At 43.2% G+C, this 17160-nt stretch overlaps 1 protein-coding gene across 1 annotated transcript in view; it reads left to right on the plus strand.

The window, feature by feature from the left end:
* Positions 1–13386, plus strand: part of PIP4P2 (phosphatidylinositol-4,5-bisphosphate 4-phosphatase 2) — a 91914-nt gene extending 78528 nt beyond the window's left edge. The window contains exons 6-7 of the mRNA XM_073550513.1: positions 6012–6102; positions 7331–13386. Of these exons, the coding sequence (XP_073406614.1) occupies positions 6012–6102; positions 7331–7474 (235 nt within the window). The 3' untranslated portion in view covers positions 7475–13386. The remainder of the gene's footprint in view (positions 1–6011; positions 6103–7330) is intronic.
* Positions 13387–17160: the final 3774 nt, after the last annotated feature.

A 17160-nucleotide genomic window follows, 5' to 3' on the forward strand; every position in this document is an offset into this window, starting at 1 on the left:
AAAAAAAAAGTCCTGCTTACCGTCCCTGCGCACCCTCTCAGCATCTTGTTCCTGTGCCAGCAGCATCTGTGGCTGAGTGATCACGTGTCTCTGCTCATTAAGGTAATGAATATTCACCTCTCTCCACGCCTATGTGAGTGGAGAGAGGTGGATATTCATTACCTTAATGAGCGGGCACCCGTGATAGTCCGGCCGCTGCTTGAAGTCGGCGGCTGTAACTGTTTGCGCTATAAGAGAAAATAATACTCACTGCCAGTGCAGTGAATATTCGTTTTTCTTTAGCAGCGGGTACAGGAGTTAGCCGCAGCAGCCGGCTCCTGCCTCCTGTGACCCGATGCTCTGCCGCTCCCCCCAGGTCTTTAAAATTTAAGTCCGTACATATCCTATAGATTGCTCAAAAAAATAAAGGGAACACTAAACAATACAATGTATTGTTTAGTGCTCCCTTTATTTTTTTGAGCGCTGTATGTGTGTGTGTGTGTATATATATATATATATATATATATATATATATATATATATATATATATATATATATATATATATATATATATAAAATTTTTTTTTTTTACATTTAAAGTTCACACAGTGGCCAATCACTTTAAAGGGTATCTAAGTGTCAACATTTTTGTATGTGTTTTTGTTACTCTAATTGCAATCTGATCAGTGGAGGTCTGAGTCTTTGGCCCCGCACCAATCAGTAAAACAAACCACTCCCAGAAGTGTGCAGCTTAGGTACAAGTGCGCACAACTCCTACTTAGGGTATTTGCGGATTCGTGTGCGGATTTTTCAGCACGGAATCTGCAGAATCTGCAGGTTAAAATGCCTGCGTTTTTACACCTGTGGATTCCTAAAATGGAATAGGTGTAAAAACGCTGTGGAATCCGCATGAAGAATTGCCTTGCTGCGGATAACATGGTACTGTACATCCTATGAAAAACTGCTGCGGCTCTGCAGGGCCAAATCCGCAACGTGTGCACATTCCCTTAGTATGCAGACAGATTGGAGAATGGATGCCCATTCCTTCTACTGCACCCATACTCAGGTCTGTGTGAGTGTAGTGGAAGTGGACTGACCTATGGACCTGTCTGCAGCAGGAAGGGTTAATGTACAATATGCTGGACATGGACTGCTGTATATGAAGGTGGGAGACGGCTAGACAGAGGAGCAGGGTGGTGAAGGACTGGGTTTTGCCACTAGAGGGAGACCAAGAACCGCAGAAATGAAGGAAGGTGTAGTACTGCAGTTTGGCCACAAGATGGGAGCAAGGAGCAGTGAGAGCAGGGCTTAACATCAGCTTATGGCTATGAAACCGCACAGTCATGGGGGGCGGGGTTACAAGAACTCCCAAGGAGGGGGATAAAAGGAAGACCGAGTTCTAGAAGCGGTCAATCCAGGGAGAGGAGCTCAGGAAAGGAGGAGATGGAAGCTCCAGAGAGAACTGAGAAAGGAGACGGTCGGGGGGGTGGCCCTGACAGGAGAAGCCGCAGACGGAGAGAGCCTGGGGTACCACAAGACTGACGGACTCGGGCAGGTGAAGCGCTGTGGTGGAAAGCCTAGGGCAGCCACAGTGAAAGAGCCGCGAGGGATGTCAATAAGGAAAGGAAGCAAGTAAAGGTACCCGGGCCTGTGTGCGGAATGTGTCGAGCAGCTACCGTGTGGTGCTGCGGACGTCGAGAGGACGGCCAATAAAGAGGACCTGTTGGACGCACTTCAGTCTCAGTCTGTTCGTGACGGAAAGAGGACCACCCCCCAGTCGGCCCACGTACCTACATGAGTGCACAGGTAGGAGCTGTGCACTTCTCTGGGTGATTTGAAATCATCAATGGGGGTCTCAAGACCCATATATCCAATGATCTGCTTGTAATTAAACGTACAAGAAGATATAAAAGACATTAAGAACATTTAGTTACTCATTAAAGGGAATCATAGAATCATAGAGTTGGAAGGGACCTCCTGGGCCATCTGGTCCAACCCCCTACTCAAAGCAGGATTCGCTAAATCATCCCAGTCAGATGTCTGTCCAGCCTCTGTTTGAAGACTTCCATTGAAGGAGAACTCACCACTTCTCGTGGCAGCCTGTTCCACTCATTGATCACTCTAACTGTCAAAAAGTTTTTTCTAATATCTAATCTGTGTCTCCTTCCATTCAGTTTCATCCCATTGCTTCTAGTCTTTCCTTGTGCAAATGAGAATAAAGTTGATCCTTCTACAATGTGACAGCCCTTTAGATATTTGTAGACAGCTATTAAGTCTCCTCTCAGTCTTCTCTTTTGCAAACTAAACATTCCCAAATCCTGCAACCTTTCCTCATAAGACAGGGTTTGCAGACCGGTCACCATTCTGGTTGCTCTTTTCTGAACTTGCTCCAGTTTGTTGATGTCTTTTTTAAAATGTGGTGCCCAAAACTGGACACAATATTCCAGATGAGGTCTGACCAAAGAGGAGTAGAGGGAAATAATGACTTCACGTGATCTAGACTGTATGCTTCTGTTAATACATCCTAGAATTGCATTTGCCTTTTTTGCTGCTGCATCACACTGTTGACTCATATTCAGTCTGTGATCTATTAGTATACCCAAGTCTTTTTCACATGTGCTGTCACTTAGCCCTATTCCTCCCATTCTATATATGCTTTTTTCATTTTTATTGCCCAGATGTAGTACTTTGCATTTCTCCCTGTTAAAAAACATTCTGTTAGTTGCTGCCCACTGCTCCAGTTTATTTAAATCTTTTTGAATCCTCTCTCTCTCTTCTCTAGTATTAGCTATCCCTCCTAGCTTTGTGTCATCAGCAAATTTAATCAGTTTACCCTCAATTCCTTCATCTAAATCGTTGATAAAGATGTTGAACAATACAGGGCCCAGGACAGAGCCCTGTGGTACCCCACTTGAGACATTCTTCCAACTGGATGTGCAGCCATTTACGACCACTCTTTGGGTCCGATCACTAAGCCAGTTATGAATCCACCTAACAGTTGCCTTGTCCATTCCATACTTAGTCATTTTTTCAATAAGGATTGCATGAGAGACTTTGTCAAATGCTTTGCTGAAGTCAAGATATACTATATCTACAGCATTTCCTTGATCCACCCAATCAGTGATACCGTCATAGAAGGAAATTAAGTTAGTCTGACATGACTTATTAGTTACAAACCCATGCTGACTCTGTTTAATCACCTCATTCTTATCCAGGTATTGACATACATGTTTAATAATTTGTTCAAAGATCTTTCCTGGTATAGAAGTCAGACTCACCGGCCTATAGTTGCCTGGGTCCACCTTCTTCCCCTTTTTGAAGATAGGAACAACATTTGCTCTTCTCCAGTCTTCTGGCACTTCTCCTGTTCTCCAAGAATTTTCAAAGATTATGGAGAGGGGTTCAAAAATTTCTTCTGCTATCTCCTTCAGTACTCTGGGGTGTAATTCATCTGGACCTGGAGACTTGAATTCATTTAGGTTAGCTAAGTGTTTCCTCACTATCTTTCTGTTTATAGATATCCTGGATTTTTCTATTCCCTTAATAGGACAGTGAATAACAGTTGATGTTTCATTTCCTTTCTGAGAGAAAACAGATGCAAAATAGGAATTTAAAAGTTCAGCCTTCTCAACATCCTGTCTTACCATTTCATCATTTTCATCCTGTAAAAATCCTATAGCATCTTTGACTTTTCTTTTACTTTTGACATATCCCCAAAATCCTTTATTATTGCTTTTGACATCTCTTGCAAGCCTCAATTCATTTTCAGCTTTAGCTAATCTGATTTGTGCCCTGCAGGTTCTGCAGACAGCATTATATTGTTCTTTAGATATGCCTCCCTCTTTCCATTTTATAAACATTTTTTTTCTTCCTTTTTAGCATGTGCTTAAGTTCTGTGTTCATCCATCCTGGTTTCCTTAAATGCTTCCTATTCTTCCCTCTTTTCGGAATTGTTAACAACTGTGCTTTGAGAATTTCATTTTTCAAGATTTCCCATCCTTCCTGGACATTTTTGTCTTTAAGGATATCCAGCCATTGGATCCCTCCAATTCTCTTTCTGAATCCCTTAAAATCTGCCTTTCTGAAATCTAACCTTGACGTCTGAGTCTTCACAGGTCTTCCGCCTCTAGTTATCCAAAATTCTAAAATAGCATGGTCGCTACCTCCTAGGGTCCCAGCCACTTTTACCTCCTCAACCATTTCCTCCCTGTTTATAAGGATTAGATCCAAGGTAGCAGTTCCCCTTGTTTTCTCCCCTACCTTTTGGAAGATAAAGTTGTCAGCAAGAGAGGATAAGAATTTCCTTGACCTGTTAGTTTTGCCTGAGAGAGATTCCCAACAAATGTCTGGATAGTTGAAATCTCCCATGACAACTATGTCATATTTTTTGGAGAACTTGGCCATTTGATGCATAAAGAGTTCATTTGATGAATCTATCAGTAGGATGAACCCTCTTGCTTTCTATATTGGCATGTGGATCATTGGAAACTTAATAAAATGATACCCTAATATCCGTCATCTGATGTATTATTCCAGAGAAATCCACGTTTTACTTGATGTGTAAATGAGCTGTTAAGCTCTATGGGCTAGACATAGATTTCCCCGAGAATCTGCCTCCAGAAATTATCAAAGCAGTCATTACCAGTGTGAGACATATAGTGACTGACAGTCTGCTCTCCTGATCTACATGTCTCACACTGGTAATACCCGCTGTCATAATAATCTCTGGAGGCAGATTCTAAGGGAGATCTATGTCCCACCCATAGATCTTAACCGCTCATTTGCAGATTAAGAACACCATTTTTTTTCTCTGGAATAAGACCTCAGATCGCAGATATCAATGTATCATTTTGTTCAGCTTCCTATGACCCACATCCCCATTTTAAAAGCTTAGGGGGGTTGATCCTACCGATAGATTCCCTTTTAGTCCTGTTCATCCATTTCTTTATTATGATAATTAATATGGCTGTCATTCTAGTTTTCATGTAAATACTTATGTCCCCCCAAAAAATTGAGAAAAGTATTCAAGGAGTGATATCTTTATTGGCTAACCAGAGAAATTATATTTGCAAGCTTTCAGGGCTCAGAAGGCCCATTCAACAGACTAGATTACAAATGAAGCCTGATGAAGGGGCCTGCCCTGAAAGCTTGCAAATATAATTTCTCTGGTTAGTCAATAAAGGTATCACTCCTTGAATACGTTTCTCAATTTTTTGGGGAGACATAAGTATTTACATCTATTTTTCTGGCTAACACGGTACCACAATATTATTTTGTATTGTACATCGTAATTCTAGTTTTCACAAATACAAGGTTTTAGCCCTTAATTGGGTCTTCTGAGCAGAGAAGAAAAGTGTGCAGTCCTCTACATGACTGCAGACTGCCGAATCGTAACCATGTGCGCACTGTCACGATTCTCCTGTGTTCCCCGTGTGAGTTGGCGGTCACATGACTGCACTATGAGATTTCCATATTTTTGGCCACATGCCGACTAGATTCTCCCGCGCTTCTCTCACAAGAACATTGATGAAAACAGAGGAGCGACAAGTCTGCACGTGACCACAACAATATAACTCTCATACATGCAGTCATGTGGCCGCCAACTCACACAGGGTACACAGTCGTGACAGTGTGTGCATAGTCACACAGAGACTGTAGACTTTTATCACCACTAAAGACCCCCGTAAAATGTAACTCCAGACGTCTGTCTGCCCTTCTGACCGGTCTGTAATTCTGCTGAGATGTTATTTCTGGTTAGCTCCCTAGTGTGAGGAGGTCTGTGATGGAGGCAATGGCTGGTGGGTCCTACTGGAAACACTGTCTAATGGAGCATGTCTGTACAGCGCTGCGGCATTTGTTGGTGCTAGTTATCCCCTGCTCATCTGATATTACTTCATGCATAGCGGATGCATTTACGCCGTGCATGTTTTATGCTCCTCTTTTGAGTCTGTTGGGATTATGATAGATTGGTGAGGTGACTGCATCTTGAGAACTTAATGGATTGACTATATAATTGTTTTTTTTATTGTAGATCATCTGTAGGAAGCGCGTTACCCCGCAGACGCTGCTGTGCATACATTACTATGGGGATGATCTGCATTTTTATAGGAGTTGGCTTAACCGTAAGTCATGTAAATATAAGTTACTGTATGACAGGATGGGAAATTTGATAACTCAGAAACTTTTACTTTATCAATAAGTGATATCCCAACAGTTACTCTGCCGACCCATCAATGAGTTGTGAGGTAAATGATTTATTTGCCCGATTTTAAACAAGTATGGAAATCTTTTACCTCACAGAAAGCAGCAGCTGTGATCCAGTACTGTCCTGGAAATGTTTTACCTCACATAAAGCAGCAGCTGTGATCCTGTACTCTCTGGAAATGTTTTACCTCACAGAAAGCAGCAGCTGTGATCCAGTACTGTCCTGGAAATGTTTTACCTCACAGAAAGCAGCAGCTGTGATCCAGTACTCTCTGGAAATGTTTTACCTCACAGAAAGCAGCAGCTGTGATCCTGTACTGTCCTGGAAATCTTTTACCTCACAGAAAGCAGCAGCTGTGATCCTGTACTGTCCTGGAAATCTTTTACCTCACAGAAAGCAGCAGCTGTGATTAGAGTTGAGCGACTTTGGTCGGATCGGGTTTCATGAAACAAAATTTGTTTCAGATGAAACTCGTCCGACTAGGGCAAAAAAAGTCGGAGTTTCGTCCGAAACCCGACCCCAATGCAAGTCAATGGGAAATAAAAGTTGGCATTGAGCGGATGAAATTCATCCACTCAATGCAGACTTTTATTCCCCATCGACTTGCATTGGGGTCGGGTTTCGGACGAAACTCCGACTTTTTTTGCCCTAGTCGGACGAGTTTCATCTGAAACAAATTTTGTTTCATGAAACCCGATCCGACCAAAGTCGCTCAACTCTAGCTGTGATCCAATACTGTCCTGGAAATGTTTTACCTCACAGAAAGCAGCAGCTGTGATCCAGTACTGTCCTGGAAATCTTTTACCTCACAGAAAGCAGCAGCTGTGATCCCATGCTGTCCTGTCTGTATACTCTTTTGCTTCCTTCCCTGCCCAGGAGATGTGATATGATCAAAACATATTCCTACACAGTACCCAGCCATTACACAGTACATAGCAGGGGCATATTTATAAGTTTATCTCAGCACAGGAAAAAATTTTTAGCACATCCAATTGTGGATCTTATTATTCATGAATCTATTGATTAAAATTTACTTTGTTTGTGGGAAAGCTACTTTAGGACATATCAAACAGGCTTGTTGACTGTCTCCAATAATGACCTGTAATGGTTACATGACTAAGTTTTCTGTGTTTTTTTTTTTTCAGGTTGGCACACAAGATTTCGCCAGACGCTTCCACGCGACATATGTCTCCTGGGCGGTGGCCTACCTCTTAGGCTTAGTTTGTCTAGTCCGGGCGTGCTACTGGGGAGCCATAAGAGTCAGCTATCCAGAACACACCTTTGCATAGAATTGTCCACTGTCCATCGTTTCATGTGATTTTCATAAAAATAATTCTGGGTATTATCTTAATTTTAACCACTACACTGCTGGATTTACTGCAGAACAGAACCCTGAGATTCTTCTGCCTGGAAAAGGGAATGTCCTCCCTCGTGTATGCGGTGTTTTCATCATATCTGACTTTTACACCCGGTGCAGTGCCGCTTGCCCTTGTGCCGTCGGCTACAGTCCACCACAGCTTACTATACAGGTTCCTGGAAACTTTATACAGGTGCTGGTGGCATGGGTGCACCTAGATCAGACGGTTAGGCTTGGGGTCGTCATCCCCTTATTATCTCATCCCATGAAAACCCTTTGGCTGTTGATTTGCAGATTGGTGTATGCCGGCTCCTGAAGGCTGGAGCTTACAGATTTGCGTTTCTTCAACGTTGTGTGAGATCTAGGCCACTGTGAAGGCTCGTTATCCATATTCATGATGTCTTCTGACAGGAGGTAGTTGTACATGAGCTGAATACCATTGCACTACTTAATATGCAACTTAGTTTTGTCCGCGCTTCTTGATTTGAAGCTTTGAATATCTCGCCCGTGTCCATGTTCCTGCACCCGCCACTGTTCTGGTATGTGCTTTCAGCATGTCATATATTAAGTAGTTGTTTTCTCTTTTATTTTCCATCTTTGCCATGGGTATTGTACGGCCAAACAAGAAGAATACTGTTTCTACTTGTTTACACTGCGGCTATAAATCTCTGGTTAAGGCCCTGTGTCCGTGACCACCTATTGTCCATTCACCAGCCATATTTACAGCCCGAAGGAGCGATGGCTTCCGCAAAGATCAGGCATCCCTGTGGCATCTGTTAGCGGTGAACGTAACTAGATTAACTACTAAATGTGATTTGAGGCCTTACTGTATAAAAGTTTTTTTGTTTTTGTTTTTTTTTTAAATTCTAGGGATATTTCCAAAATATTTAGTTGATAAATTGATGACTGCTGGTCCAAACGCTGGGTCCCCTCCTGCAATACCAAGATCGGTGCCCCATCCTCAATTGAGCGGAGATGTCCATCCTCGGCCACCATTATTTATGGGACTGACCAAGGAAGTGGAGCACAGTGCAGCATTCACATTGTGTACAGCAGGGTTCCCTAACTCCAGTCCTCAAGGTCCACCAACAGATCATGTTTTCAGGATTTCATTTGTATTGCACAGGTGAAGCAATTATCACCTGAGCAATACTAAGGAAATCCTGAAAACATGATCTGTTGGTGGGTCTTGAGGACTGGAGATGGGCAACCCTGGTCTACAGGACTACCAGAGAAAGCCAAGTGCAAAGTTGATCGTGGACATTGACACTATTCTGTGTCTACAGGACTGATAGAGCGAATCATAATGCAGCATTGGGCATGCTCTGCCTCCTTTCACTGTCTACGAGACTGATAGTGAGAGCACTGAGGGCCAAGAATAGTGCAGCATTGGGCATGCTCGACCTCCTTTCGTTGTCTACGAGACAGATGGTGAGAGCACTGAGGGCCAAGAATAGTGCAGCATTGGGCATGCTCGACCTCCTTTCGTTGTCTACGAGACTGATAGTGAGAGCACTGAGGGCCAAGAATAGTGCAGCATTGGGCATGCTCGACCTCCTTTCGTTGTCTACGAGACAGATGGTGAGAGCCAAGAATAGTGCAGCATTGGGCATGCTCTACCTCCTTTCATTGTTTATGGGACTTATGGAGAAAGCCAAGCACCGCGCAGCATTGAGCATGTGTATCTCCACTCCATTCATTGTCTACAAGATGGCTGGAGAAATCCAAAATCACCATTTAGCATGCAAACCTCCACTCCATTCAAGACTGGACTCTTCAGAGCCCCAATTTTCGAGTTCCGGAACCCATTCTTGGGATCGCAAAGGGTCCCCAGCGATCAGACACCCAGCAATTAGTGAGTTGTCTTGTAGATAGGGAATAACTTAATTTTGGGGGAATAACTCAGTAAAATTGCAATTTTGTTTCACTAGTTCCAGGATATAGGTGCTCCTATCGGAGATGACAGATTATAGTAAATTTAGTGACCAGAATCAAGGGTGGATTTAGCATTTTCGGGAACCGTCGGCAGTCACTCTTATGGGGACGTTACCATCCATAATACAAAACTTTTTTTTCAATGCTTTATTTTAATTTATAGCTTTTGGAAAATTATTTCTTCATCTCGGATTAATGCTAGTAGGGGTAATATATATCTGCTAGAAGTGAGCGCCCCCGGCAGAGGTTTTAGGCTTGTAGAGTTTAATTCTAGGACAAAAGGCACCAACAGCGCTAGTATCCATTCCTTTATAAATCCATGGTGCAATTCTTAGGTGAGCCCCCTAACACTGCGACATCAGGCCATACCGGGGTACATGAAGGGTCATTCTGCCCCCACCCTGGAGGTTGTTTTACACCAGGGCTTTATAAGAGCACTCCTTACAACTAGCTGGAAAAATGTCTGCACCATGTCTGCATTATCATTAATATTACTCTCTTGGCGTTACCCCAAACATGGAGACTTTTGCGTCTCTTGGGTTCCTGGATGCAGTGCAATGGGGCAATATATTAGATACGTTTAAAGGCATATTCCCATCCTTTATTCATCTAAATGGGGTTGTATCATGCACATGGCTTTCTGCAAACCCCATACAGATGACTAGGACAATCACAGAAATGTCTACAACTAACCTTCAGTGTCTGTGGAGTTATGCCTCAGAGGTTATGTGACAATAGTGTGCACTGGCTTAGTGTGGACAGAACCCAATGCTGGGTTTAGAGAGTCGGGGTGAAGGCTCCTAACCCTACTAATACCCAATTGATAATTTATTTGTATATTTCTAGGAACATCACAATGCGCAGTTATAATTTTTTTTTTTTTTTTTTTTTTTAACCAAAATAGACCTGTCAGACAGATCCTCGGTGACCCATCTTGTGACGTGTCGCTGGGATAAATGGCATACTGCAGATTGGTGAACAGTGATCTATCTTCAGATGCTGAGAATTGGATCGGTTTTACCCAAGACCATGCTTCCTTTTGGAGGTCTTGGCCGGACGGGTAGGTCTCTTGACCTGTGCAAACTGCTTCATTGCCAAATGTGAAGTATTGAGCTCAAGTCGGGAGAACCGGCTCTCGGGCCAGGTTGTCTGATCCGCGTAAAACCATGCTAAGGAGACATGACCTTTTAGTTAAAGGGAATCTGTCATTTGATTCATGCTGTCCAAACCACAGGCAGCATGAAGCAGACACGGACTATAATTGCAGCTATGTATGTTTTTCTCTTTAAAGCTGCAGCGTTCCTTAGAAAACAAACTCTGAAAAACAGGGTCGAGAGCTCTGCGATTTGGATGACTAGTCCAAGAGGCCGGGCATCAGCAGCTTCTCCTTGCTTCACTCCCCTGACTGACTGGTCTTTCCCTATATATGTGTGTGTGTGTGTGTATATAAGAAAAGACCTATCAGTCTACGGAAACGGGCTTGGGAGAATCCACCAGGGACCAGACTCTTAGACTAATCATCTTAGATGCATTGTCCGTCCGGCTTCTCTTAGTATGTCTTCTCTGAAACTACGTACTGTTTCAGTGTAAAACTAAAACTGCTTGTGGTCCGGGCAGTGTGAATCTCACGAGTTTCCCTTTAAACATAACTAACCAGAGCTTTGGAAAATGTTTGAAGATTGTTGTGTCAAAAACCAACAGCGAAAGAGGAGCACAAAATAAAGGTTACTTCCCTTATGGCTTAGTCAACTAATGAACTATCGTCTACAAATTGTAAAAAGGATCCAGGGGCTACGTTGAAGCGAATCCATCACCAGATTTCACAGTACAAAATACATATATTAAATAGATCTTACACCTGGTGTACTTTGGTACTTTGAAAATCCATGTTAGAATGGCTGTATAATCCTGATGGTAAGATGAGTATTTTAATGGAGGATTATACCACCATTCTGACACTATTATCAAAGTAAGTACACCTGTCAATCTTGTAGCTCTTTTTTGATAATGTATGCTGTTTTTAATGTCGAATTTGAGGACCATCTCATTTGAAGGCTCCTAGTTTGGTTAGGTTTCATATAGACTAAAGTCAGCTGACCCTCCCAACTTTCCTCCTGAGCATAGTGTGTGGGGGACTCTGTTATCCTTGAGCATCTGCATTCTGAATTCCTTCTGTACTTGGGGGAGATGAGCTGCCATCACAGGTTCTGGACTGTGGCCTTCTCCTCTATCCCTGTTGAAAACTCATAAGTGCTGAGCCGAGTTGACTGATCCTGTATATGGGGGAGTTGGGAGAGAAAGCTGATGGCTACTACCCAAGAGTGTATGAGCATGTTTAGCTATCTGGTGCTTCGGAAAGGCCATTCCTCACCGCTTAAAGGCAACCTGCCAGATCAGACGATAACTTTATAACATACAGATTTGGGGATAATCTGCAGGTTAATAACATTATGAAGGTGCCTGGACGCTGAACTGAAAGTGCAGCACTCAGGAGAAAATTTACTTTTTCTCCTGGGAGCTGCCGGCTTTCAGTCATGTAGGAGTGTCCAGCGCAATTTCAGTCACCACTCACAGCAGTGAAAGCGCTGTAAGCACGTCCCGTCACTGACTGACAGCCGGCTCTGTACTGATGGACTCACTGCTTATGTGCTTACAGCTGGAGCTCTGTGCCCTAAGCGGTCATCCAAGTTGCTCCGGTCTGCATGACTGAAAGCTGTAGGTGAATAGTGTGATTGGATCTGACAGGATACTTTTAATATGCCCTCCAGGTGGGTATTCTTGTTAGTAGTTAAGTCACTAAGACCCTTTTTGGTATTTTCAGGAATAATTCTCCCTGCAGTATATCCCGTTACACATGCGTATCGCCCATTTTAGCTGAGCCACTTTTTTCCCATTACAATGACTTTTGCACCTTTTTAGCTCTTGTTGCCCTCAGCCATTAATCGGCCGCACGGAACAAAATGTAAAGGAATAGCCAGTTTACCCATCATCCAACCCCTGTACGTGTGATAGTAAGTGTACTTCTCTGGATCTTACTATTTCAGGTTACGTTTTTTGGTTCTTCCCTTTGCCATGTGTGGGAGGGCTGAAGTATTTGCGCTTTCCATTCATTGATCTCCAGCAGGATTATAGGACGTATGTACCAGTCGTAGGATGGTTCTTTTCTTGCGTGGTACCACTTTACTCAAGGATCTTAATTTTGTTTTTTGCTTTTTTTTTTTTTTTTTTTTCTACAAATATGAGAAACCATTGTTTTCAATGCATAGGATGTTCCAATTCCAGTTTGTATGATTTCCTAACCAGAGTTGGTGGATGTCTTTTATCTGATTTTTGTTATGTGGTGGCACATGGCATCCTGGCGGACGGGGTGGGTTTTTACAGTCCGCGCGTTGTCTGGATGCGGTGGAGGTGGCTACTTTGTGCCTAATGGCTTGGTGTAGATGAGCCTGATTGTCTCCTTTATACATAGGCAATGGTTAGGCTTTCGATATGTTTGGCCTAAAGAATCAAACTTTGGCCAGTATTAATAATGCCTGTGACTTCTTCTTGGACACTAGAAAATCTATATGTAACATCATGAATAGCTTAATGCATATTGTACATTGCATCTAGGTGGCGTCGCCTCGTTCAAGAACCATAGAGCTATGGCTGAGACCCTACAGATAACTTATACACTACGTGTCGCTGTCTCGGTGTTTATTTCTTTTTATGAATTTAGACAAATTGTAACCTTGTTAGCAAAATAAAGAAATTTAGGCAACGTGGCTATTTTATCCAGACGCCAGAGCACAATATTCTGTATTTCCGAAGTTCTGTTACCTGTTTGTATGATGTATATTCCTATTAGCTTCTTTAGGAATCTCTTGTATCTTTTAAATTAATACTAATAAAGATTATTATACAAATGGAGTTAAATATCATTTTATTGTCCATGCGGTGATACCAAATGTTTTTTTTTTTTTTATTTGTTGTAATTGTTTTATTTTGAATGGGGTGAAAGTAGGAGGTTTCAAGCTTTTGTATTTTTTAATATTTTTAAAAACTTTTTTAAAAACTTTTCTCTTGCTTCAATAGTCTTCTGATCGCCTCTGATACATACTGGCCATGCTGATCAGATCGCCTGGGTGTAGCAGAAATGCTCACTTTCTATGAGCACCGACCGCTGGGCGGCGCTCATAGCAATCCGGCAATGACAACCACAGGGGTCTGCTGCAGACCCCGGGCTGTCATGCTAACCCATCTGCGACCCGCAGTCATGTGACACGGGCGCCGATGTGCGGGATTAGTGATGCACTTCCGGTGCGATCACATTAAATGCCGCTGTCGGAGATTTTCCGTGGTGTTTAATTGGTTAACAGCCGAGGGTGGATCACGATTCAACACGCGGGTGTTAGGAGAGGTGTTCTTGAGGTAAGGAGCTGTGTTGGTTTGGCATCAGATATAGCATTTACCTTGGTGGCCAAAAAGATCAATTTTGGTCTCATCTGACCACAGCACCTTCCTCCGTACATTTGGGGAGTCTCCCACATGTCTTTTGGCAAACTCAAAATGTGCCTGGCAATTTTTGTGTGTAAAGGCCCCGTCATAAACACCGAGATCGCTAGCGAGATCGCTGATTTTGTGATGCATCAGCGATCTCGCCGGCGACATCGCTGTGTGTGACATGCATCAGCGACTGGCCCCTCTGCCAGGTATCGCTGATTGTGCATGAGTGTCCTGGGCCATTTTTTGATCGTTGGTCTCCCGCTGGCCAGCACGCATCACTACGTGTGGCAGCGGGAGACCAACGATCAGCGAGCTCCCAGCGCTGTAAGCAGACGCTGGGAGCTGGTATCCAAGGTAAATATCGGGGAACTAAGTGACGTACGCACTTAGTTACCTGATATTTACCTTGGATACCAGCGTCCTCGCTGGTCCTGATCTCTGGTGAGATCTGCCTGTTTGACAGCTCACCAGCGATCAAGTAGCGAGGCACCAGCGATCCTGACTAGGTCATATCGTTGTCGGGATCGCTGGTGCATCGTTCAGTGTGACGGAACCTAAGTAAAGGTTTTTTTCTGCCCACTCTTCCATAAAGGTCACCTCTATGGATTGTACGGCTTATTGTGGTCGTATGGACAGATACGCCAGTCTCTGCTTGGGAAATCTGCAGCTCGTTCAGGGTTACCTTTGGTCTCTGTGCTGCCTGTTTAATGCCCTCCTTGCCCGGGCTGAGAGTTTTGCTGGGCGTCCCTCTCTTGGCAGGTGTGTTGTGATGCCTTGTTCTTTCATTTGGATGATAATGGATTTGATGGGGCTCCAGTGGATCATCAGAGGCTGGGATTTTTTTTTTTTTTTTTTTATAACCCAACCCTCACTTTTACTTCTCAGCATCTTTGTCCCTGACTGGTTTGGAGATCTCCTTGGCCTTCATAGTGTTTGGTTAGTGTTGCCTCTCACTTAATGGTCTTGCATCCTCCTTGGTCTTTCAGAAAAGGTAAAGTGTATATACTGACAGACCGTGTGACACTCAGATTACACCCAGGTGGACTTCCTGTCACTAAGCAGGTGACTTGTATAGGTAATGGCATGCACCTGAAATTCTTAGAGGCTTCATAGCAAAAGGGGTGAATACATATGCACACGCAAATTTTAAATTATTTGATCCCATCAATTTAATTTATTCCTATATTTTTCTCACTTCATAATCTTCACTATTTAGTGCTGATGCATCACACACAAATCACATTACAAAAATATTTCAGTTTGTAATGTAACAAAATAGGTAAAAAGTCCATGGGGGTGAATACTTGTACAAGGCACTGTATAGTACCAGAAATTTGAACCTAGAAATGACTGATTAAAATGCAGATTCACTTTTAAAGGCCTTATCTGATGTTTGATGCTAGTTGCTCAGTAATGCGCTCTGCTTCCTTCTTGCTGGAGTTGGTGCATTCCAGATGGAAAGTTTGGACCAGAGGCATGGTTGTGCCGCTGGTCTGTGCTGAACGCTGTCCCTTGCTGCTAGTAAAGGCATCATGGGAGAAGCGCAGGAGCACTGGTGATCCACCTACAGTGGTATGGAAAGTATTCAGACCCCTTTAAATTATTCACTCATTGTTTCATTGCAGTCATTTGGTAAATTCAAAAAGTTCATTTTTTTTTCTCATTAATGTACACTCTGCACCCCATCTTGACTGGGAAAAAAAAAAAGATGTAGACATTTTTGCAAATTTATTAAGCAAGAAAAACTGAAATATCACATGATCATAAGTATTCAGACCCTTTGCTCAGACACTCATATTTAAGTCACATGCTGTCCATTTCCTTGTGATCCTCCTTGAGATGGTTCTACTCCTTCATTGGAGCCCAGCTGTGTGTAATTAAACTGATAGGACTTGATTTGTAAAGGCGCACTCCTGTCTATATAAGACCTCACAGCTCACAGTGTATGTCAGACCAAATGAGGATCATGAGGTCAAAGGAACTGGCCAAGGAGCTCAGAGACAGAATTGTGGCAAGGCACGGATCTGGCCAAGGTTACAAAGGAATTTCTGCAGTACGCAGGGTTCCTAAGAGCACAGTGACCTCCATAATCCTTAAATGGAAGAAGTTTGGGACCACCAGAAGTCTTCCTAGACCTGGCCGTCCAGCCAAACTCTGCTTTCATAAGAGATTTACACTGCGTCAGTTATGGTAACTGGTGCCATCCACAGCAGCCCGTCAATGGAACCAGAGCCCAAATTTTGCAAATCTGCTCACACACTTTGTGATTTGGTCATGCCTAAAACCTTAAGTGTATAAGAGGCTGGTGTGGTACTATGGTGAGAATGTCGCATACACTTTTAGTACGAAAATAACATTTTGTATTGCTCCCATAATGCGACTCAGAAAATCTTGGTAGGTACGGTCCCTTTATGTGGTAATAGTCTTATAAAAGGTACAAAGCGTTGAGGGTTTTTCACGCTTAAAGCACACCATTTTTTCTTTTAAGTTCCCTGCTCCTAATATTATACTTGCCAGCCATCGCCTTCAGCTCTTCTCGGCGCCGCTTCGGTCCCAACCGGCTATCTTGTGCCTGCAACTTCTCACTGATCGGGTAACGGTCACAAGCTCTCAGTGTAAGTCTATGAGAACCTCGTTCTGGCACTCAGACTTACATTGAGTTGTGACTTCCAGTATGACCAGTGAACACTGGAGAGATACCAGCAGAACACCGGAGTGGCGCTGATAACAAGATTTCGTCTGGTAACTATAATGCTGGGGGCAGGGAATATGCATTAATGACACCACTCCAGTGTTAAAAAACACAAAAAAATGCTGAAGTGGTGCTTTATGAAAAATTACAGATCCTGGCAGTCAGATCGAGCCGAAAATGACTGAAAGCTCCAGGTGGTAAAGCGGGTTCAAACAAGAACTAATGAAGGCTATTCTCTAACTCTGCAAACCCTGCACAGGCATTCTGGTGTGGGTCTGTACCAGCCACTTGTATAAGGCGGCCCTTTTGCCTCCGGGGATCAGTACATCTGCCATCCACTATCCGTGTTCAGAATGAAGTCTGACTGCTTACAGTGTGAGCTTGTAGTCCTGCACGCACGCTACTCCTCACTCGCATTTATCAGGGTGACGTTTAAGACAATAAAAGTCACTTATGGGTTAAGATGGAAACAAAAAAAATCATGTTTGGTAATATGGCATAAAAAA

The sequence above is a fragment of the Dendrobates tinctorius genome, unplaced genomic scaffold (genome assembly GCF_039654945.1).
Source record: "Dendrobates tinctorius isolate UK_male_01 unplaced genomic scaffold, ASM3965494v1 ptg000165l, whole genome shotgun sequence".
NCBI lineage: Eukaryota > Metazoa > Chordata > Amphibia > Anura > Dendrobatidae > Dendrobates > Dendrobates tinctorius.